The sequence below is a fragment of the Camelus bactrianus genome, chromosome 13, assembly GCF_048773025.1.
Source record: "Camelus bactrianus isolate YW-2024 breed Bactrian camel chromosome 13, ASM4877302v1, whole genome shotgun sequence".
NCBI lineage: Eukaryota > Metazoa > Chordata > Mammalia > Artiodactyla > Camelidae > Camelus > Camelus bactrianus.
In genome coordinates this window covers 23,321,387-23,345,843 of record NC_133551.1, presented here as the reverse complement: position 1 = coordinate 23,345,843, position 24,457 = coordinate 23,321,387, and the positions used below count along the sequence as shown (strand labels likewise).

The window sequence follows — 24,457 nt, the reverse complement described above, 5'->3', positions numbered from 1 at the left end:
TTTAACTTGCGATAAACCAGGACATTTAATCTTGCCTTAGAACACTATTGTTAATTAGTGTTCTCATTTTTCATATTCCTTAAATTTATCCCTGCCTTTAAGATTATGAGATTTGCTTCTTATGAATGTTGGCCAAACCACATGAAGGACTGAACAAACCTTTTGCAAATTAAAACAGAGACTGACTAATTCAGGCCATTGTTAGAATTTTAAAAAATCCATTTCTTATATATTTAGCTTTGACTTGTTTGCTTTGACTTATTTACTTTGTATAAATTATCAGTTTCAGTTATTTGGCTTGGCAATCAATTCACAGTTAGAGAAAAGTGGAAAAAATTTTAAAAGATAAATCTAGATTTAAAAAAATACCCTAGATATTTGATACAGAAGATATCTTGTCATAGTATGGTAGGTTTTAAAAATAGAAGTTTTTCTCCTTTTTTAGCTTAAATAAAAAGGCAGACAGTTTTTTCTTATCTAAATCTTTATTAGAAGAAAAAAACAAATAGATTTAAAATAATGAGTAACAACAAATTTCATTAAATATTAAATATTTTAGTTATCAAAGATATTTAGACAATATGTTCCTAATATTTCTGCACAGCAGAAGCACACTGATTATAGAGCTCAGACTGTCATGTGCTCATGTGAGTTTGTTTTTGGCATAAAAGAATGTCCAAAGTCACAGTTAGATGTGATAATAGATAAACTGCCAGTAACTTGCTGTTGATTCTCAGAGCTTTCACAAATTATCATTATGCAATTGACATTCCCTTAGGGTGAATGTTTTATGGACTCTTTCTATAACACTAACACACTGAACTCATTTTCTTTAAAGTTAGTAGTACTAATAAAATTATTTAAAATTGAATTAGAAATTATGTTCCTGTTTATATTAGCACAATAAAAAGTAACATAAGTACACTGATTATTTCATATCAAAAGTTAGAAAATGGAAATAACACATAGAACACCTGATAATGTTAAAATCATTTAAAATGGAGCTATTCAGTCCGTGTCATCTGTGAGCACCCTTTCTAGGAGTAAAGTTTCCCTTTGTAATTTCTTAAAATTTCCCTTTCTACTCTGTGTAAAACACTGAGAAATGTAGTCTCGCACCTATTGTATTTTCAAAGATCTACCATAGAAAAGATTACATTTTAAACTCACTTGTAGTAAAAAAAAGAACAACAAGCCCAACAAGTGTCCGTTCAGGTTTTTTCTTGCGTATAGTACACATTCGTGAGTGTCCACTAGGCGCAAGGGAAATTGTTTATGCTGCAAATGTCCTCTGTCTAGTGAGGATATCAAACCTACTGAAATGACAAGGAGTTTCCAACCAGTGGGCGAAGAGGAAAACAAATGCAAGAAGACTTCTTTCAGTCACTGAACATTGCAGGTTTGTTTTTTTTTTTTTTTAACAATGTTTGTAAACTTGCCCACAAAAGCTGGGTAATATTAAACAGCCAGTAAGGCACTTTGTCAGAGAGGACGAAGTAGTAAAGGCTGGATGATTGACAATTTGTTTAATAGGAAACAGTCTATCCTTAGAGCAAAATCTGGAGTGGGGCGCTCCTCTTACTGATTTACTGTCAAACAGGAGTGGGGAAAACTTTAAAATCTTCTATTTCACTTTGTTTACCAATTTTCCCTGCAGAAGTCATTTAGTTGTAGTTTTAAAAATATATTAGGAGCTATCCAAACAATGTATCATTTTTCAATCTAAGACTTAAAACAATATTCACATATCCACTAGCATTTTTAAAACATCCAAGCCACTCTATTTAAAAATGAATTACAAACCAAAAGATCTCGGTATAAAAAATGTTCCATGTTATTAACAATTCCCTTGCGACTTCTGATGGCTTCACATATTACAGTATAAGCTTTGGTATAAAACATGCACAAAAAGCCAACAAGGTCATGAATCCAGTGTTCCATACACAAAGCACTTATGAAACCAGAGGAGCACAGACACAGCAGATGAAGGAGAGGTAACACCGCTGCAGGATGACCAGCGTTTGCACTTCTACTGCTTCTCAGTTTGTGCATTTTGCTCTTTCAAAATCTTCAGCAGAGACTGACTCATGTAATAGGGTCTTTCAGTAGAACCATCGTTTCTTTCTAAATCTTCCACTAGGAGGAAGAATGGCACAGGGTAAATATCAACGCAAAACTGTAAGAGAAGTAACATCGCCATCTGCTGCACACTTGCTTTACAGCAGCTCAAAATGTTATTTTTAAAAAACAGCGAAGTTTGGCATCAACATTATTGTAAACATAACTATAAGAGAACAATCAGCCCTTGTGATTATGTCAGTAAGATATTATCTCATTCTGTGTACCAGGTCTGATTCTGCCAATAGCACCTGCCTCTCAGCTGCATGGTTGGGGAAATAAGTTTTATCTTATTTTGGAGAGCAAATGAAATTACATACACACAAAAAAAAGATGTATGAAGAATTTCTGAATTCACCTTCAAGTTCCTGAAAACTATTATGCACTCAGTTTGCCTTCTAAATTACCATATTTGTTCAAATTGCTTTTGTCTTCTGAACAACAATTTAAATAGTACAGTTTTTTTTTAATTTGTAAAATTTTAGTGAATTTCAAATCCTTAAACTGTAAATTTTGAGAAGTATTGCTCTGATTTTTTCACAATTACTTTAAGTTCTTTGTAAGAAAGAGGCTTCTAATTTTTTTCTCAAAAATAATGCTCATTTTCAGTCTATGTATTTCAATGGCACAAAGAAGTAATTAATGAAATTTTTTCTGACTAGAATTAAGCACATAATAGTTAAAACTTCTCTACTTAGAGATTCCTTAAGTATTAAAAAATTATTAAGAAATATTGAACCAAACGACATTTCCTTTTCCTATGACTTTGTACCCGAGGGTTATATTCTTAAAATATAGCTAAGTTTAGAATGTATCTCCATATAGTTCAATGAATACTTTTACTGTGGAGAATTTTCTGGTCTAATCAGTAGATTTAATGTTAAACATTTAACACATGGCCTCCATCAAGTACCAAGAATCTAAAATACAGAAGTTATGATTGTTAGAATTCTCCAAGTTAATCTCCTTTGTATTTATCAATTTGCTAACTTCTAGAACAGCCAAAAATATAAGGAGAAAATAGGCAACTAGTTTCACACATGTTGATTTATATTTTATTCAAGTGATTTTCCAACTTTTATGTGTATCAGAACCACTAGAGAACTTTATAATAAATCACAAGCTGTCCCACACCCAAATACTTTTTATCAGACTCTCTGAAGGTGGGGTACAGGTATCTATAACAAATTCTCAGAGTGATTCTAATATACATACAAAAAATTAAAAATTGTTTTGTTTCATCATTATGAATTTTTCAACTACTTGTAAAAGGGGACTTATTCATTATAATTTTTCAACAGTTAAAATAGAGGTAACTATTTTACTAGAACTTTGTTGTGACCCCCGTATTGTTGAATAATACAATCATAATAACAATCTAGGAATATAGGTTATCACTCTTCTCTGAATTATCCTTCAAGGAGTATAAGAATGAAGAAGGCCCTTTGCCAAGATACGAAGCCAAATGACACTTTTGATCACAATAATCTCAAGAAAGTAAGCCAAGAACAAGATGGTGGCCATTACAAGGACCAACATTTTGAAAAGCTTCCCTATTCACTGGCTTCTTGCTATTAAGTTGCTATAAAGTCGGTCTAAATCTAGGTTCCTACACTTCAGGATCATTAAATAATAAGAATTTACATTAATTTGTAACATAATACATTTCTGACTCTTCTTGAATACATGGATCATATTCAGATCAAAATGTTAGATCAACATGTTCCTTTCTGTCAAGACATAAATAATCCTTATACGCAAACTTAGTGTAAAGGCCAAAAGGATACTATTGATTCAGTGCTCCTTTCAGGGGGTACGTTTTTACACTGTTAGCCATGTCATACGCACTTGCACACAGGAGATGGATAGGCAAAGTTCGCGAGTGTCTGACTCATGCTTTGCTCTGCCATGCAAAAGACTAAGGCATGGCTGCCAGAACCTGGTTTGCTGCTCTGGCCAGCAGGGGTGGAGTTTGAAAATAACTTTCCTCCTAAACCCTTCAGAAGGGATTTCCTAAACCACAGTGTGCCCCTTGTAAAGGTACAGATGAGGTACCTGTGGAGGGCTAATATTTCCTTAGAGGAAAATCTGAAGTGTCTTACTTATCTCTTCTCTTTCTTCATTGAAAGTTAAACTAAAATTAAGCCTTTTATCGAACAGAGCCACACGACCTCTTTAATCTAGAAAAACAGGCATGCTCATAAAAGATATAATCACTCTTGAAACCAACCCATACCGATCTTCTATATGGTGGGCATGGGAAAATAGGGATTTGTCTCCATTTGGGTTACAGACAAATGGCATGAGTTATGTGCCATCTCAGTTCCGTTTAGAATATTTCCACAGTGGCCAGAGGTTCATATTATTGGAAATGACATTCCAGAACTCAGATTCAACCTCACTGTAAATATAATTTCTCTAAAATAAAATGGGATCTGAGGCTTCCACAGTAATTTTTACCTAGCAACCCTCGCCATGGAACCTGTATGACATTAACGTGTATATGTCTGTTATGGTCTCAAATCATTTACTGAAATATACTTCCTAGGGAACTGTTACTACAAGTTTCGTCACAGTTTAGAGAGTTGTCCACTAGCTTGAACAGTATAAATATAACCATAGCACCATATTTACAAATTTAGTACCAAATGCTGGTTAACTAGAAATCAATCTTTTTATGGCTAATTGACTATACATTTACAGTGCTTTCAAAAATAGCCTGAATATCCTTTACAAATACACATTTATAAAAAAGAAAGGCTATCAAACTGCTGCAATGGGAAACAGCATGCCAAGTTATAAAAGTTTTGGAAACACTTTTGGCTATAGACTTTAAAAAAGATGTGTGACATTTACACCTTGTTCTTCAGTGGGGACCACAGTCTATCAAGTACCCCAGTTCAAATGCCTGACACCTCAGATGGTACCAGGTTCTGGCTTTTTAGGAATAAGCACTGAAATTTCACATTATGTAAAAGCATCATTTTCAAATTACAAATGACCTAATGTACAAAACTTCTACTTAAAAATGAGTGGCACTGTTTGGAGCTTTTCTACTCTTTCTGCTTCTGGGGAACTAGTTGCTTCTTGTTCAGAATTCCGTGCAGGGTAGGGGCTATGAAGTAGGGTTTTTCTGTAGATCCATCATTTCTTTCCAGATCTTCACCTGTATATGCAGCAGCCAAAGCAGGCAAAAGCAGCAAGCAGCAGCAGAATAATTATATGCATTTTTATAAATTGGAGAGTCGAACAGGGAAAAATCAGAGAAAGCAGTGTTAGAAAGTCAAACATAAGACAAATTAGTGCAGTTAAGTAGCTGATGCTGGTCAAAGTACGAAGCTTCAACCTCTGCCAGGAAGCACGGAAACTTCCTAAATGCCACCCACCCTCCAAAGAGGTTTATTTTGATAGTTTAGGGGTTAGTAAGACCTTTCATATCCTTTCAAAAGTGTTATCTTTAAATTCTATGGCTGTTCATTTCAGAAAGGTAAATTGCCTACATCTTCTGAGATGAAGCTGAACAAAAAGGGTGGTGTGGTAACTGTAGAGGATAAATGAATTTCAGAGTTTAAAGTTGCTCTTAATGGTAATCCACACCCTAACGTTACAGATGGAGAAACTGAGACCCAGGGATGTAAAATGACTCTCCTGAAGTCAAAAGCTCTGAGGCAATGAGGAGAGGAGGTGAGGACCAGTCTCTTGACACCTACTTCAACTCTCATCCTACTTAACTAAAAGGTGTCCTGTCCTAAATCCTTGCAGTTGGCCTCAGACGCCATTCAAAAGCTAATACCAGTGTTCCCTGGCTTCTGTAATACATGAGTTTACGTTTCTGCTTTGCTGAGGTAATGATACAACGATGGGTATTCACTGAGCACACATCTGTTGGGTGGTTGGAGGAAAGCATCAGAATGATGCTGAGAAGCGAGGAGAAGTTTGCATGGAATTAAATTTCCTGCAGATACATACAATTCACAGCTGATAATATCCCAATAAATATATAACTGCAACTTGATTCTTTGTTTTGACTAGTAATTAAAGTATTATTTTTTTAGCCTTTATTTATTATGAAATAAAGGATAAGAAAATTATGTAAAAGCATATAGGATAGTCATAGATTTATGAAACGAATCTAGATTGATTTTCATCCTACACTCTTGGGAATGGTTGGGTTATTGGTTTATCAGATTTTTATATTAGACCTCACAGTGACTTTCCTCACATAGGAAATGAAAAGCTAAGGAGGGATCATGTTAGATGCTGAGCATTTTTGTTCTTTCTCCCTTAATCGTATTCCTGTATCATATATCATGTCACATACTGTATGTCTGTATCATTATTACTTTTGAGGAATTGGTAGGAACTGTGGTGTGGATCACATAATAAAGATAATAATAATCTACAACTATTGTTTTTTTTCCACCTTGGGACCAGAATTCTCACTGCCTTGTAATGTTGAAAGGATGCTGCTTCTATAAATGAACTGTTTGCAGTTGGTTTGCATTAAAAAAAAAACACCAGTTTTCTGACAGCCAAGATAATAGGTAAGTGTGTGTGTGTATATATATATATATATATATATATATATATACATACACACACATACCTAAGAAAGGTACAGTTCCACACAACCAGAATTTGGCTGAGAGCATCATTTAAGAAGAATGTTTTCCAAAGTTAGATGTTGCCCATAGTAACAGCTGGAGAGGGACAAGAAATACAGTTTTGTTTCTCTTGTTCTTTATTATCAAAGACAAGAATAGCCAAAAGGAAACTATTCACATTCAACACACAATGTGTTGAATAAGGCTGAAATCATACCTGATTTTCAAAAATTGGCAATTATTAATATAGATGAGTGGAAAACATTTCCTAGTGCTCAGATTTAAAATCCACTGTCAAAATCCAAAAGATTTGCCAAAGACTGGAAACTCATGGGTTCTAGACATTTCCTGGGATACATTCTGAGAAAGTTACAAGAATAGGGAAGACCCCTGTGGGATCTCCCAGTATGGCTCAGATTAGCAATGAAGATGAGAGAAGAAATCTTTGAACGTTCGAGAGCTCTGTCTCTTCTATGTCTTAGGCTCCCTTATTCCTGTTCTGCTTCTTCCATCTCATACCTGAGCGGAAGTTTGTTCATGTGGTATTTTGTAATGACTTTTCCTGACAAATCACACTGTGGCACTAGGAATTAAACATTCCGGTCTCATTCATAGCCAGAGGAAGGGCTACCTTGTATACAAAATTCTCCTGCTTTCTTTGTCTAGTTATTGCAAATTGATTTTTAAGTGTTCAAAAAGAAAAAAAATAAGATCAAACCATTTTTTAGAAGGCCCTTTCCTTCAATAGATCTCCTAAAGTTATTGTCTCCTCTCCTGACCCCAGCATGCAGTTGGTGCTGTGGATTACACTAAAAAAAAAGTGTTTGTTTTATACAAGTGGATCACTCAGTAATGCCCTGTCATAGAATGTTTTCTCTCCTTCTCTTAAAAGCAATATGCCAGAGAAATAATCTTTCAGACGGTATTAGCTGTAGGGCTAACAAGTTCTGTTGTTTCACCTGCTGACCCCTCTTTCTAGGTTGAAGGTGAAGCCCAGTTAAGTTCCTGATGGGCACTACGTTCTCCAGGTATTTTTTAGATGAGGTACTAATAGAAAACATATCCATTCTGCATACATTGAGTTGCACCTGCCACACAGAGACACAGTGAAGAAACCAGTGCCGAAAGCTCTAGTGAAGTATCTTAACTCTAAGCATCAGAGTTGGTCTAGCCATTTCCTAGACGCACATCTCTGCAAATCCTGCCTCTCTGTCATTGTGTCACCTAGTGTGAACTGGCCCTACGTGTCTGAAACCATTGCCAGCTTGACTTTATCAGAACCTGTAAAGGCTCTCTTCAAAGAGTTCCCAAAGTCCAGCCTCAAAGCCCTCAAAGTTATGTCCTCAGTTGTTAATAAAGCACAACAGAAGCCAATCATTATTATAAACTTGAAAAGATTAAGAAATTTAAAAATAATTTCATGCTAACACCATGCCATGATGCCTGAGGTTCATTTCAGTAGTGGACTTCCCTGTGCTTTGCGAAATCCATCTCTCGGCTGTTAAGGTTTAAAAAGCACCTACTAAACAATGTCTCTTTCCAAATAAACACTGTTTTGCAGTTGCAGCCAGGTCACAGCAAACCCACAAGCCAGCTAAGGACACGGGGTCTTAACCTTTGATCTTCCGTTTATCCACCAAGGGGGAAAACACATATACTGAAAACTTACAGAAGCAGATGAAGATTGTTTCAATACACATTGCATAGACGCTGAAGAACCCATGTGCAATTAGGTAAGATCCAATGATGACTGTCTGTAGAGTAAAGAAGAGAATGAAGATGTCATTAACTTGTCCAGAGGAACAACGGTGCAGCTTTAAATGACGTCATGATGAGAAAGCTTTGAAGGACTGTGTGCTGGAAAAGATTTCAATATAGAAACCTAAAAAATTCAATGATAATGTTTTTGAATGCCTTGGTACTGGGATTTAAAGAAAATGTACTAGATTACCTGCCAGTTTTCTTATAATTTTCCCAATGCCTACCAAAAACACCCGATTTAGGATCCTGCACACTGAGGCAGTAAAGCGTTAGGGCTTAAGAGCACACAACTGCCCAGGTTTGAATCACAGCTCAGGCACACACTCAGCAAGTCACTTAACCGCTCTGCTTCCCATATAAAATTGTTAGTGGAGAAGGGGAGAATGTGAGTATGACATTATGACACATGGATTGAATTGAGTTAATACGTTGTAAGAGACACTACAGGGCTCTACCCAGGTCCTCTCCAGCTGCATCTATCCCCTAGTAGTTTGGAATGCAGGCTGCTGATGACTCAGCTGTTTCTCTCACTAGGAACTGCCCTCCTTGCAGGGCGCTGCCTCACCCAACGTTACACAGCTGTTCAGACGGCAGCCGCTGGCCAATGCCTGCCTGCAGCGTACGAAGGCCCAGTCCCTTTGTCAGAACTTCCTGTGATTATGTGTAAGGCCTCAGTTATACCTGCAGAATGGGTCAGCTTCTTCTTTTGCCCTGGCCTGTCCTTCTCATATCTTTTCAAGTGCATCTCAGGAGAACACTTCATAATAAACCTTCTGCATGCAATCCTCTGTCTCAGGGGGGTTGCTTCCAAGGAACCCAATCTCTAAAGCAGAATGAAGCTTGGCAGAAAGCAGTGTTAGCTAACATTATTTCTTCTACTCCTTTTTGGCTTTATTTTGCCATCTCTGATAAATCAGAGTCAATATTACCCAGATGCTCATGAAATGAATTGTGTCCCCTCAAAATTCATATGTTGAAACCTAATCCCTAATGTGATGGCATTGAAGGTGGGGCCTGTGGGAGGTAATTAGGTCATGAGAGTGAAGCCCTCATGAATGAGATTAGTGCCCTTATAAGAGAAAACAGGAGACATGATATCTCTCTCCAACATGTTAAGATACAGCAAGAAGGTGTCCCTTTGCAAATTAGGAAGAAAGCTCTCACCAGGAACTCAATGTGTGGGCACCTTGATCTTGAACTTAGCTTTCAGAACTGTGAGGAATAAAGCCCTGGTGTTTAAGCCACCAAGGCTACGGTTTTTTTTGTTGTAGCAGCCCAAACTTACTAGGACATCAGCTCTTACCAGCAAGGGTACCCAGTAGTAATTTAAAGATGTTGGTCCTTCTATAATCATTGGGAGTCTTTGCGTGAAGAGTAGAAAGGCCAGGACACCTACAGTGAAAAGGCAGAACATCTATATTATGCATTTGCAAAGGAATATGGCTTTTTGAAGTAAAGAAGCTTTTCTAAGCACCTGTCAAACTTTTTATTGTCATTACTGCTACCTGAGTACTGCTGCTTTTACTACTAGTATTACTAGTACTGCTACCACTGTTACTACTTACCTATGCACCCAGCAACTAGAATCTTCCCCAGGATGAGTACAAAGTCGGTAACTCTATCCATAACTGCAACTCTGAGAATCAGAAAAAAGAAAGTATAATTTCGTGTTAAAATGACATTTGTTCCTTGAAATTTATGATAGTAAATAATTCATGAATTCGTTTTGATATGTCTTTGCTGAAATTTTATTTGGCATTCATTACATGCAAGAAATGAATGTAGAACCCAGGAGTGAATTTCTGACTTATTTTTAATGAAGTAAACAGAAGATGGCATTGTAGGGCTGTCAGGTGCTACTGGTGGTGTCAGCCTCGCTCTCTAATTGCAGGACCTGAATCCTGAGGGTGGCTGCATTTGTTCTCGGATTTTGTTCACTCAGAGGAGGAGTTTTGGGAGGAGGGCAATAGTCAGAAACATGATGATAATATTCATGTAGGGAATTTCTTGAGCAGAAGGGATAATAAAAATGAGTAAGTGCCAATGGGTTTAAAGGCATAGGTGGATGATAGGATGAATAATTCTAAGATATAAGAAGACATTAGTGGTGTGAAGGACAAGATTTAAATCTATTAAATTAAAAGATAATATTCATATCTAATAAGACCACCAACACTTTAAATAACAACATGTGAAGTATGGATGCTCAAGGTTCACCACATCATTTATTGCAATGCTCAACCTGATTACTTACTTTAAAATGTTTCTCATCAGCAGATTGAAAGCATCTCTTGCTGACCTGCAGAAGTTTTTGCCATATATTGCGATCTGAGGAAGACAGTTGATTTTATCCTGGAGTCAGTAACATAACTTAACAAGAACAACAGACAATCCAGTGGCAGGAACATAAATTAATTCTCTATCACTCATACAGCTACTCTCTTTCTTCTTTTCCAACATTTGGGTTTGTGGGAGGCTAGGGAACTGTGTGTCCTCAGCTCTCAGAGTTATTGACAGTAAGGTGTGTTTCAGTTGCTGTGTGCCCTTAAACTCCGTGGGGATTAGACAGCTGCAAACAGAGGTAGCTCTTCTTCTCAAATCCCAGGATATAGCTTCTGTCTTTGAAGTGTTTTGGCTATGGTTTGTTACTGAATGGGTTAAATGTTGCAGCATTCACATTAAAAATTAGACTCAGGAAACACAATGCCTTCCAGTAAACTTGATTTACTGATTAAAAGGTTCAATACAATATTCTTACTGGAGGTACATTAATGATGCTGAATGTCTATGACTATTTGAGTCATCCCTCCAGATCCTATGCTACTGGGAATAATAAGCAAGTGTTACAAGGTTGTAGTTGCTAAATTTTAGAATAGTTTTTGGATCCCCTATTTAAAAAAATCTCTTTAGGAGCCTCCATATTCCCACAGGAAATAAGTAACAAATTCAGTTAGGCATTGTCAATTTCCAAACATTTCAACATAAGAATCATAAAAAGAAACAGACTCTTCCTTAAAAACACATAAATACCACAATTAGAAGAATATTTTCTCAGAGTGAAACACAGACTAAGTAAGCTTTCCTCCCACTAAACTATCTAGCAAATTTTTGTATTTCTAAGGTATAATATTTTTCCTCTCCAAAAATATATTGAAGGTAATAATGAAGTACAGTTAAGTTACTGTCCCAACTAGGAAAACATAGCCCTGAATCATGCATTGGATTCACAGATTCTTATATCAACATGGTGATAAATTCAGCTGCCTGATATATGAATGCTTTGAAGATGGAAATGTAGACATGGGGTTTGGGTTTGCAAAGAAGAAGCTTAGTAAACAAAAAATAATCTACTTACCATAACATAGGCATTTCTGTTCAAAAACCGTACTGCTTTTTCCAAACACCAGAAACAGCATCTCAGGCAGCATTTTAGGAATTTAGAGATGTTGCTCTGGGCCTCTATGAGAAGGGGATATTTACATCTATTAATGATTTGCAAATTCTATGAATCAAGAAAATAATAGTAAATTTTTAAATGGGCTTTTAAATTTTTTAATTGCAGTAAAACATCTATCCGATTTACTGTTTTAACCATTTTAAGTGTACGATTCAGTAGCATTAAGTATGTCCACAATTTTGTTCAACTATCATCACTATCAGTTTTTCATTCTCACATAGAAACTCTATATCCAATAATTCCTCATTCTCCCCTTCTCCCAGCCCCTGGTAACCTCTATCATGCTTCTGTCTGTATGAATTTGCCTCTTCTAGATACCTCATGTAAGTGCAATCACATAATATTTGTTCTTTTGTGTCTTGCTTATTCACTTAGCATTAAGTTGTCAAGATTCATCATTACATTTCTTTTTAGAGCTGAATAACATTCCATTGTATGTATATATCACATAATTACTAATTCTTTTATCTGTTAATGGAAATTTGGGTTGTTTCTATCTTTTGGCTATTGTGAATAATGCTGCTGTAGACATTGGTGTGCAAGTATTTGTTTCAGACCTTGCTTTCAATTCTTTTGAGTATATGTCTAGAAATGGAATTGCTTGGTCATATGGCAATCAAAATTTTTAACTTTCTGAGGAATCACCTTACTGATTTCCACAGTGGCTATATGGTTTTAACATTCCCACCAGCAATGCACAAGGGTTCCAATTTATCCTCATCCTATAAACACTTGCTATTTTTCACTTTTTTGGATAGTGGCCATTCTAATGGGCATAAAGTAGTACCTCATTATGGTTCTGATTTGCATTTCCCTAATAACTAATATTGAGAATCTTTTCTCGTGTTTATTCACCATTTATATATGTTCTTAGAGCAAAGTAAATGCAAGTCCTTTGCAGGAGGGACAAAGATAGTGATATAGGAGGCTCCTGAACTTCCCTCCTCCCACAGATGGACTGAAGGTACAGCTATACATGGAGTGGTTTCCTCTGGGATAAATCCAGAAACAAGCTGAGTGACTCCTATACATCAGGCAACTAAGAAAATCACACACTGAAATGGTAGGAAAGGCTGAGACACACTTGCCATAAACCCTACCCCTGGCACAGTACCATATAATTGGGACAATACCCCAAATCTCAGCTTCTCCCTGAGGAGTGAAGGGTTTGGACAGCACATCAAGGAGTCCAGCTTTTAAGGCTCCCACCAAAAGGACAGACTCCTCCCCCACCCCCCAATACTTAGCTCTGAAAGCCACAGGGGCTTGGGTTCACAAGTTCTATAGGACTATAAAAACAAGCGATGCTTAACAGGTACTTATGCTAACAATCACTGTTCCCCCAGGGCTTAGCTCAGAGGGAGCAGGCAAAAATGCCCATCTTTCAGTCTTTCCCTGGGAGGGGACTAATGGCACACTTTGCAATCTGTTGCCTGAAAGTCTGGCTTCCAGTTTACACACTCTAGAGGCTAGCTGTGATCCTCCATGGGGCCAGGGGGAGCTAGTGGGTATTTCCACTGCCTTCTCTCTCTAGCTCACTCCAATCATAAAACCAGGTCACCAACATCTCTCTGGAAGGAGCTTGTAAACATGCCTTGTGCCCCAGCTTTTGCAGCTACTGCCTAAGGCCTGGACACCACTTTGTCTGGCTCTGAGAGCCAACAGGACTTACATTCATGAGTCCCTCAGAACTGTAGAAAACAAATAATCAGTGTTTAAATTGTAAAGGAATGCCCCCCCCAGCTATACATTCTGGTTCAGTGCAGAGGAAGCAGGCAAATACCCACCTCCCAGTTTCTCCTGGAAAGGGGCTTAACTTCATACTTTCCAAACAATTACCTGAGGGTTTAGCTTCTAATTTGCCTGCATCTAGGCTCTGACTGTGATTCTCCCCTTTGGGACACTGACAGGTCTAGGCACACCTTCAACTACTAATTGCCACTAAACTAACTATGGTGACTAGGACAGTCACAAAGGTTTGAGAGAACTGAAAGCTCAGGCTGGGCTAATTAATGAAGCTCATTTCCTATATGAGACTAGTCTCAAGTTGGGAAAGGTGGCTGTTTTATCTAATGCACAAAAACTAATACAAAGAATCAAGAAAAAAATGAAGAAACAAGGGATTATGTTCCAAATTAAAAAAATAAGATAACATCTCCAGAAACTGATATTGATGAAACAGAGATAATTGATTTACCCAATACAGAATTCGAAATAATGATCATAAAGCTGCTGACCACAGTCAGGGGAGCAATGCATGAACAAAGTGAGAATTTCAACAAAGAGATAGAAAATATTTTTTAAAATCCAGCAGAATTCATGGAGCTGAAGAGTATAATAATTGAACTGAAAAATTCAACAGTGGGATTCAACAGCAGAGTAGATCTAGTGAAAGAAAGGATCAATGAATTCAAAGACAAGGCAGTGGGATTCATCCAATCAGAGAAGCAAAAAGAAAATGAAAAGAGTGAAGTTAGCTTAAAGAATTTGTGAGACACCATCAATATACACATTATAGAGGTCCCAGAAGTAGAAGAGATGGAAAGAAGCAGAAAACATATTCAAATGACCGAAAATTCCCTAACTTGAGGAAACAAACACTCATCCAGATCCAGAAAGCACAAAGAATACCAAAAAAGATGAATCTAAAGAGATCCACATTGAGACACACAAAATTAATTTTCAAAAGTTAAAACGCAAGTAAAGGCAGAGGGGAAAAGTAATTTGTTGCACATAAGGGAATCCCCATAAGACTGTCAGCAGTTTTTTTAAGCAGAAACATTGCAGGCCAGAATGAAGTAGAATGATAAATTAAGAGTGCTGAAAGAAAAATATGCCAGCCAAGTTGTTCTTCAGAATTAAAGGAGAGATAAAGAGTTTTCCTGACAAACAAAAGCTGAAAGAGTTCATCACCAGTAGACCAGCCATACAAGAAATGTTAAAGAGAGTTCTTTAAGCTGAACAAAAGGATGCTAATTAGTAACATGATAATGAATGAAAGTATAGAACTCACAGATAAAGGTAAATATACAGTTAAATTCAAAATACTCTAAAATTATATGATGGTGGGTAAATCACTTATAACTCTAGAATAAATGGTAAAAGAAAGTATTAAAAAGAACTATAACTATATAACTTGTTAATGGATACACAATATAAAAAGAGATAAATTGTGACTTCAAATACATTACAGCATAAAATATGGGGGGAGTGTAAAAAAATATAGAGCCTTTGTATGCACACAAAGTACAGCTTAAAATAGATTGTCATAACTGTAAGATATTTTATAACAGCCTCATGATAACTACAAAGCAAAAACCTACAGTTGATACAAAGAATCAAAATATATCACTACAGAAAATCATCAAATTGCAAAGGAAGTGATAAATAAAAAAACTATAAAACAGCCAGAAAAACAATTGACAAGATAGAAATAGTAAGTCTATAGCCATCAATAATTATAACTGAATGTAAATGGACTAAATTCTCCAATCAAAAGACATAGAGTGGCTGAATGAATTAAAAAAAAAACAACTCAAATATATACTACCTGTAGGTCTCATCCTAAAGACACACCTAGACTGAAAGAGAAGGATTGGAAAAAAGATTTTCCCTGCAACTGGAAACCAAAAGAAAGCAGGTGTACAACATATGCCTGTGTCAGTCAAAACAGACTTTAAGCCAAAAGCTGAAACCAAATACAATACAATGATAAAAGGATCTGTTTATCAAGGGGATATAAAAATTATATCTATCTACCCAACACTGGAGCACATAAATGTATAAAGCAAATAGAAACAGATACAAAGGAAGAAATTAATAGCAATATAATAATAGGGCTTTCAAAACCCCAATTTCAATAATGGATAGATCATCCAGACAGAAAATTTAAGAGAGAAACATTAGACCTAATTACACATTAGACCAGATAGATTTAACAGACATTTACAGTACATTCCATCCAATCACAGCAGAATACACATTCTTCTAAAGTGCATATGGAACATTCTCCAGGATAGATCATACGTTAGGCTACAAAACAAGTCTTAATAAATGTAGAAAGTCTGCAATCACATCAAGCATTTTTTCTAAACACAGTGGTATGAAACTAGAAATTACTTACAATAAGAAAATTGGAAAATTCACCAATATGTGGAGATTGAATAGCATGCTACTGAATAATCAATGGGTCAAAGAATAAATCAAAAGAGAAATCAAAGAGTATCCTGAGACAAATGAAAATGGAAACACAACATACCAAAATGTATGGGATGGGATGCAGCAAAGCAGTTCTAAGAGGGAAGTCCATAGCAATAAACACCTGTTAAGAAAAAAGAAAGATCTCAAACAACCTAACTTTACACCTCAAGGAATTAGAAAAGGAAGAAAATAAGTACAAAGTTAGTAGAAGGAAGGAAATAGCAAAGATCAGAATGGAAATAAATGAAACAGACTTAAAAATAATAGGAAAGATTAGTGAAACTACAAACTAGTTTTTTGAAAACGTAAAGTTGACAAACCTTTCTCTAGACCATTTGAGAAAAAAGAAGAGGAGGCAAATTCAGAACTGAAAGAGGAGACATTACAACTGATACCACACATATAAAAAGGATCATGGTTCAGACTACTATGAACAATTATACACCAACAAATTGGACAACCTAGAAGAAATAGATAAATTCCTAGACATACACAACTTAACCAAGACTGAATCATGAAGAAATAGAAAATATGAACAGATCAATGACTAGTGAGGATTTTGATTCAGTGATCAAAAAGCTCCCAATAACAACAACAACATAAAGTCCAGGATCAACTGGCTTCACTGGTGAATTCTATCAAACATTTAAAGAAGAATTAATACCAATCCTTCTCAAATTCTTTCAAACAATAGAAGTGGAAAGACTTTTTCCAAACTTATTTTATGAAGCCAGCTTTACCCTGATACTAAAGCCAGATAAAGACACTGAAAGAATAGAAAATTACAGTTCAATATCCCTGATGAACATAAATGCAAAAATCATCAACAGAATATTAGCAAACTGAATTCAACAGTGGGTAAAAAGAATGATACACCAAGATCAAGTAGGATTTATTGCAGGGATGCAAGAATAGTTTAACATACACAAATCAATAAATGTGATGCTCCACATTAACAAAATGAAGGATGAAAATCATATTATTGTCTCAATAAATGCAGAAAAATTACTTGACAAAATTTAACCTTCTTTCGTAATAAAAACTCTCAACAAACTTGTTAAATAAGGCCTCAACATAGTAAAGACCATATATGACAAACCAACAGCTAACATCATAGTCAATGATGAAAAGCCTCTAAGCTTTTCTTCTAAGATCAGGAACAAGACAAGAATGTCCACTCTTGTCCCATTTTGTTTTAATTCAGTACTGGAAGTCCTAACCAGAACAATTAGGCAAGTTAAAGAAATAAAAGGTATTAAAATCAGAAAGGAGAAAGTAAAATTCTAATTTCAGATCACATGATAATACATATATATAAAACCCTACAGTCTCCAAAAAACTATTAGAACTAACATATGAAATCAGTAAAGTTTCAGGAAATAAAATAAATATACAAAAATCAGTTGCCTTTTTTACACTAACAACTAGCTATTTCAAAGAGAAATTAAGAGAATCATTCCATTCATAATTGGATCAAAAATAATAATATACCTAGGAATAAATCTGAATGAGAAGAAATACTTGTGCATTGAAACAGGTAAGTGGAAAATAGCCTATGTTCATGGATTGGAAGAATTAATATTAAAATGTTCATAGTAGCCATGTATGTACAAATTCCATGCAATCCCTATCAAAATTCCAATGCCACTTTTCACAGATATAGGAAAAACAATCCCTAAAATTTGTATGGAAACACAAAATATCCAAATAGCCAAAGCAATTGAGAAAGAAAAGCAAAGCTAAAGGCATTGTACTTCTTGATTTCAAGCTCTATTACAAACCTGTAGTAGTCAAAACAGTCTGGTATTGCCATTAAAAAGACACATAGATGAACAGAACAGAATACAGAGCCCAGAAATACACATGCATATATGGTCAATTAATTTTTCACAAAGGAGTCAAGAATATACCATGCAGAAAGGACAGTCTCTTCAATAAATGATACCGGGAAAACTAGATATCCACATGCAAAAGAATGAAATTGGATCCTTACCTTACCCCATACACTGTAATCAACTCAAAATGGATTAAAGCCTTGAATGTGAAACCTGAAATCATAAAATCCTAGAAGAAAACATGATAAGCTTCTTGACATTGGTCTTGGCAATGATTTTTTGGATTTCACACCAAAAGCAAAGGCAACAAAACCAAAATAAACAAGTGGGACTACATCAAACTAAAAAGCTTTTGTATAGCGAAGGAAACTATCAGCAACATGAAAAAGTAACCTACTGAATAGTAGAAAGTATTTGCAAACCACATATGTGATAAGGGGTTAATATCCAAAATATGTAAGAATTTACAGAACTCAATAGCAGAATATCACAAATAATCCAATAAAAAATGGCAAAGAACCTGAATAGAATTTTTTCAAAGAAGACATACAAATGGCCAATAGGTGCATGAAAAGGTGGTCAACAATACTTATTATCAGAGAAATGCAAATGAAAACCACAGTGAGATATCACCTCATACCTGTTAGGATGTTTATTATCAAAAAAAACGAGATAACAAGTGTTGGTAAGGATATAGAGAAAAGGGAACTCTTGTACACTGCTGGTAGGAATGTAAATTGATACATCCACTATGGAAAACAATATGGAGGTTCCTCAAGAAATTAAAAATAGAATTACCATATGATTCAGCAATTCCACTTCTGAATATATAACTGAAGGAAACACAATGACTGTATTGAAGAGATATCTGCACTCCAGTGTTCACTGCAGCATTATTTACAATATCCAATGTGTGGAAACAACCTAGGTTTCATTAGATGGATCAGCAGATAAAATAGTGGTATAGACACACGATGGAATATTATTCAGCCTTAAAATAGAAGGAAATCCTACTCTTGCAGTAATGTGAATGAAGCTGAGGAGCATTACGCTAAGTGAAATAAGCCAGACAAAAAGTAACATGCATGGTATTGCTCATAAGTCGGTGGGCGGGAGTTGAATGTATTATATAAACAGAGTAGAACTGTGGTGCCACGTGTGCCACATACTGGGAAATAAGGAGAAACAGAGACAGGCTGCTAAAAGGGTGTGAGCTTTCAGCTATATGATGCGTAAGGTCTCAGGATCTAATGTATAACATGTTGAGTATAGTTGATAATACTATATTGTATAAGTAAAACTTGCTGAGAGAGAAGAGCTTAAGCATTCTCCCCAAAAAGGGGGAAGAAAGCTAAATATGTGAGTTGAACAGATGTGTCCCACCTTAAATGTAGGAATCCTTTCACAATGTCTATGTATATCAAATCATCATGTTGTACACTTTAAAAACATTACAATTTTATTGTCAATTTTACCTCAGTAAAGCTAAAAAAAATTACTTGATTTAAAAAATCCTTTGCCCATGTTGAATTGGGTTGTTTTATTGTTTAGTTGTAGAAGTTCATTATATATTCTGAATATTAGTTGCTTATCCAGTGTATGATTTGTAAATATTTTCTCCCATTCTGTGGGTTGTATCTTCACTCTCTCAATAGTGTCCTATGATGCACTTTTAAAAAATTTTGACGAAGTGTAATTTATCTGTTTTTTTTTCTTTTGTTTACCTGTATTTTTGGTATCATATCCAAGAAATCATCAATATATCCAATGTCAAGAAGATTTCTTCCCATGCTTTTTTCTAAGACTTTTATAGTTTTAGCTTTTATGTTAAGTTTTTGATCCATTTTGAATTAATTTTTGTATATGGTATAAGGTAAGGGTCCAACTCCTTTCTTTTGCATGTAGGTATATAGTTTTCCTAGTAACATTAGTTGAAAAAAATTGCCCTTTCCCCATTGTATGGTCTTATATGTGAGGGTTTTTTTGGGGTTCTCTATTCTATTCCACATCTATATGTCTGTCCTTACACTAGTGCCACACTGTTTTATTACTGTAGCTTTGTATTGAGTTTTGAAATCAGAAAATGTTAATGTTCCAACGTAGTCGTTCTGTTTCAAGATTATTTTGGCAATTAATAATAAAATCTTTTAATTCTAAGCAGAGTTTATGTGTTTATGAACTATATGTGTCATGTATGAAGATTTATGCCAATAACATCCACATGTATATTTTAAGCCTGACCTGTCCTGAGCTCTAGACTTGGGACCACCTGATATTCCCACTGTGCTTCTCAATATTAAAAACAATTTTAAATCTCTTCTTTGAAATTTACTTCTCCTGGTTTCCACATCTTAGCAAATAGCATCATAACTTCTGTTTTCTTTACCACTGCTACTCTCCCTACCCCTGCCCCCCATCTTTAATCCCTCAACTAGTCCCATTGGCTTTTCCTTCCAAACATATCCCCAGTCTGACCACATCCATTCTTATTACCATAGTCCAAGCTACAGTCATCATGTTTCCCCAAGGCCCTTGACCCAGTCTATTCTCTTCATAGAAGTTAAGAAGTCTGAGTAAAGATGAATTCTGGAATCTTACGTTTAAGACGTTTGTCCAAGTACTCTAGGATTAATCTAAACATTTGAACTGTTGCAAGAATTAAAGATCCAAATGCTAGGGATCCTGTGTGATATCTGGGCAAAGATAAAAGGAGAATAAAGGTTAAAATATCTTTACTATTAACTAAAAGGATGTTAGTTCATTTTTATTGGTAAAAGGGATCTGGAGAAGGATTGGTAAAAAAGAGCTTCTTACACTCTCTTACTCAGATTGACAAAGGTCTCCATAGAGGATTTTAAACCATGTACATCTGTTTTGCACTTCATTTACAGAAGTGATACCAATAGCCTGTCATCATAAAATAGTATATTTGAGCTGAGCAATGAAGAAAGAGAAAAGCTAATCCTTAATATTTGATTTGGTGCCCTCCCCTACCTCTTCTCTCCAGTAACCTTTCAGAAGGATATTAGCCTGGGTAGGGCATATACAACTGTGGCTACAAAACCAGACAAAGCTGATGGACATCCAGGAATCTTAAATTATACCTTTGACCTCATTTGTACCTTGCCACTTGAATTACAAGCAAGGTAGAAGAAAACTATCTGGGAAGACAGGTATAGGGTTCCATGTGAAACTTACCGTATGGCTCGTCCAAATGCATTAAAAAGTGGATATGGTGGGATGTCATCAGGTTTCTTCAAGGCCCAGTAATAGGAAGCAAAGGCACCAGCTAGGGCACACTGACCCAATGCAATGACAAAGTTTATAAGCCAGAGAAAGACGAATAGGTTGAATATCTGGAAGGTAGTAATGTACTGATGGTACAAGCTTTTTCCACCATAGAAAGCAAAGTTACACTGAGCCCCAGGGCAAGCTTTGGCAACTTCAGTTGTATTAAAAATCTGCACTCAGGAAGAAAAAAAAACCAATATGAATAATATAGCATTCAGTGCCATTCCAAGATAGTACCTTCCCTGCTTTGTCTTGTGTAGCCCTTAATTGCATGTCCTGCATTTTTTCTATTAATTTCTGTTGTTATTCTCATTTTCTATAGTATTACTTTATATAATTCTTTAATGAGCTCTAGAAAGTATCTCATTTTTCGTTATATGTTCATCATTCTGCATCCACTACAATTTTACATTTATTAGTGCTGTTGTTGACCATACTGCCTTGTAGGTCAAATGACAAATGAGCTCAGGAAATAATAGTGCTTTTTCTCTATTCTGCCCACCATATTGAGTGCCCTCCTTTTAATGCCTGACCCACCCTCCCAATCCCTCCAAGAATCCCCCATCAATGCACAGGCTCTCTATTTCAGGATGATTCCTACAACACTGATAGGTGAAATGTAAGTAGGGTTCTGTATTTACATACATAAAGGAGAGCCTCTTTTACTTACCTTTGGGTCACAGGTTTTATTTTCATGTTTACATTGCCCCTCTGGAGTTATGACTTTGTATATAGGTACCCCTGATGTAGCCAAGTAACTGAGCGAACTCTATTAAGGATAGATAAACTGTTTGCTGGTAGGTGGAAAGTCAATGGACAAGAAAATAATGCAAGTAACTAAAAAATCCGCTGAGAGATTATTTTCAAAAAATTTATAATCTTTTAATAATTCATTCATTTTCAAATGCATAATTATAAACATGGGTCAGCTGCGCTGAGTGGCCCCTTAAAAACAGTGAAATATATAGGAGATCTTTTAGGTCTTGCCAAGGAGCATATATGTGAAGACAAAAACTAAAACAAAATCTACCAGATGACCTATTTGAGGGGAGATCCAGTTGGTACACTGAAACTTTTTTAGAGCTTGGCAGGCATCACCATCATCATCAACTCAGTTATATTCTTAGGATGTTCCTAGACTCCCCATGATATGTGGACCTGAGGTTTAAAGAGGTCAATGACCAAAGGATACATTGCTATCACAGCCCAGTAGGAAATGCAGATTGAGAGGAAGATGAAAGTTAAAACTGGATAAATTAATGTAGTAGGGATATATCCAATGGCTCTGAAATAAAACAAACAGTTGAAATTCAAAATGATCCAAAAATCATAATTTCTCAATGAAATTTTTTCTGTTAGAACTAGAAATAAGCCTTAAACTGATTTCCTTCTAAGAATGGTGGTAATAACCAAAGACTCTTTTTTGTTGGTTTTTAAATTCTAGTTATTTATTCAGTTTTAGTAAGTTAGAGGCATTCTTCCAATGCTCATGTTTGATTTGTGCCAAAAGTTCCCCAAGCCTTCTCCTCTTTGGTTATTTCTGTCTGACTCATAAAGATCTGATGTATTATAACCATGGTATTTCTCCCTTTTATTTAGACTTTTAAAGTTGGAGAGGACCTTGAAGATCATCTGATCAAAAGTAAGAATCCATCCCTAATTCAAGAATCCTTTCTGAAATTTCTTCAAAATATGTTCATTAGTGTCTGGTGCACATTGAGTGAAAGAAACTTACTTTTATATGATACAGCTTATTCTATTTTCTTAACAACCAAAGTATTAGAAAATTCTTTCTCATCTGCCTGCCTGTAATTCGCATCCACTACCTTCTGGAAAAGAAGTGGCCATCTTTTGCTTACAACAATCCTTCAAGTAACTCATTTTTTTAGTCTCCAGCAAAATCATTCTTTTGGCATTTCTTCATCAACTATGGTTTCTAAAATATTCACCATCCTAGTTGCCGTATTACTATTTTTGAATAAGACAGCATACGACATTGAATTAAACCCTCTGCTGTTTGATGTAGCCACTGAGAACTAGGATGGAGCTATTTTCACTTCTAATGCACTGACGCATCTTAGACTTGTTTTTGCATTTGTGACCTTTCCACCTCACTGTCTGGGCTGTGCTGTTCTCTCTTTCCTCCAGACACTGCTGTTTAGTGAATTACTCGGCATCCCTATGTTTACCCTGTATTCTCACACCCATTTATTCCAGCTCTTACTTTCCCTTGAAAGAGTGATTAACTTGTCACAGTAGTAATTGCCCTTGAACACACATGCACACACGGAAACATACACACACACACATTTAGAGGCATAGCAGTGGGATAAGTTACGGTGAATAGCACAGTATCATACTATTTAAGAACTAAACCCAACAAATCGGTAGTTTCCAGTGGCTAATGATAGAGCTTCAGTTATTGTGGGAAGGAGAGAGGGTTTAATTTAACAAACTACTTGTTAACTATCTCAAACACTGGCTTTAGGTGGCACTACTATTATTATAGATGCCAATTATGTTAAAATAATCCTTAAAGACTGTTTAAAATAATTTGGTCCTTGGTCATTAACAATTTAGTTTCCGTCGTTCTAAATAGAGAGCATGATCTGTTAGCTTTATAGTAATAATTTCCTTTTTCCTTCCATGCATTTTGCAAAAGTTTAAAGTATTATCCTCAAGTGACCTTTTGAAACAGTTTAGAAACTGTAGGTGTTACCACCTCCCAGCATTAATTTTATGAAAAATTGTGTTTATTTTGCAGCATTTTAAAATAAAAAAATGGCTGTGGGTATAAAGTGCTCCTGAATTAAGATGTGTAGATACAAAACGTAGTCTGGTGCTGTTAGAACCAATTATTCTGTCCACCGGCAAATTTTGTTACTTACATAAAACTGGCAATAGCACATAGTTGGCTTTATAGAATTACAGTTATTTAAAGTTCTGCAAATGATCTGAACCATTAACACTAATATATGACTCAGTGTGGGAATAATACAATATGTAACATAACTAATTTTTATATGGCACTTAATCACTTACTTTCGCATATTTTCCTCCTAACATATATTTGGTGCTAAAAAAAAAGTGCTAGTACACAGACAGGTTTTAGCCTTATTTTATCCTATGATAATTGAGATCTGGGGATACTGAAAGACTTGTTAGCATGCCCTTTTTAATACATAGCAGAG

General features: G+C 35.7%; 1 protein-coding gene across 2 annotated transcripts in view; it reads right to left on the bottom strand.

The window, feature by feature from the left end:
* Nucleotides 1-472: 472 nt before the first annotated feature.
* Nucleotides 473-24,457, bottom strand: part of SLC44A5 (solute carrier family 44 member 5) — a 317,439-nt gene continuing 293,454 nt past the window's right edge. For both annotated transcript variants that reach the window (XM_010963457.3, XM_074376232.1), the window contains 10 exons: nt 22,459-22,551; nt 21,937-22,024; nt 21,174-21,436; nt 20,574-20,668; nt 11,839-11,942; nt 10,738-10,811; nt 10,049-10,119; nt 9,787-9,875; nt 8,392-8,476; nt 473-2,136 (listed from right to left, as the gene is read on the bottom strand). In XM_010963457.3, coding sequence (XP_010961759.2) covers nt 2,030-2,136; nt 8,392-8,476; nt 9,787-9,875; nt 10,049-10,119; nt 10,738-10,811; nt 11,839-11,942; nt 20,574-20,668; nt 21,174-21,436; nt 21,937-22,024; nt 22,459-22,551 — 1,069 coding nt within the window. In that variant the 3' untranslated portion in view covers nt 473-2,029. The remainder of the gene's footprint in view (nt 2,137-8,391; nt 8,477-9,786; nt 9,876-10,048; nt 10,120-10,737; nt 10,812-11,838; nt 11,943-20,573; nt 20,669-21,173; nt 21,437-21,936; nt 22,025-22,458; nt 22,552-24,457) is intronic.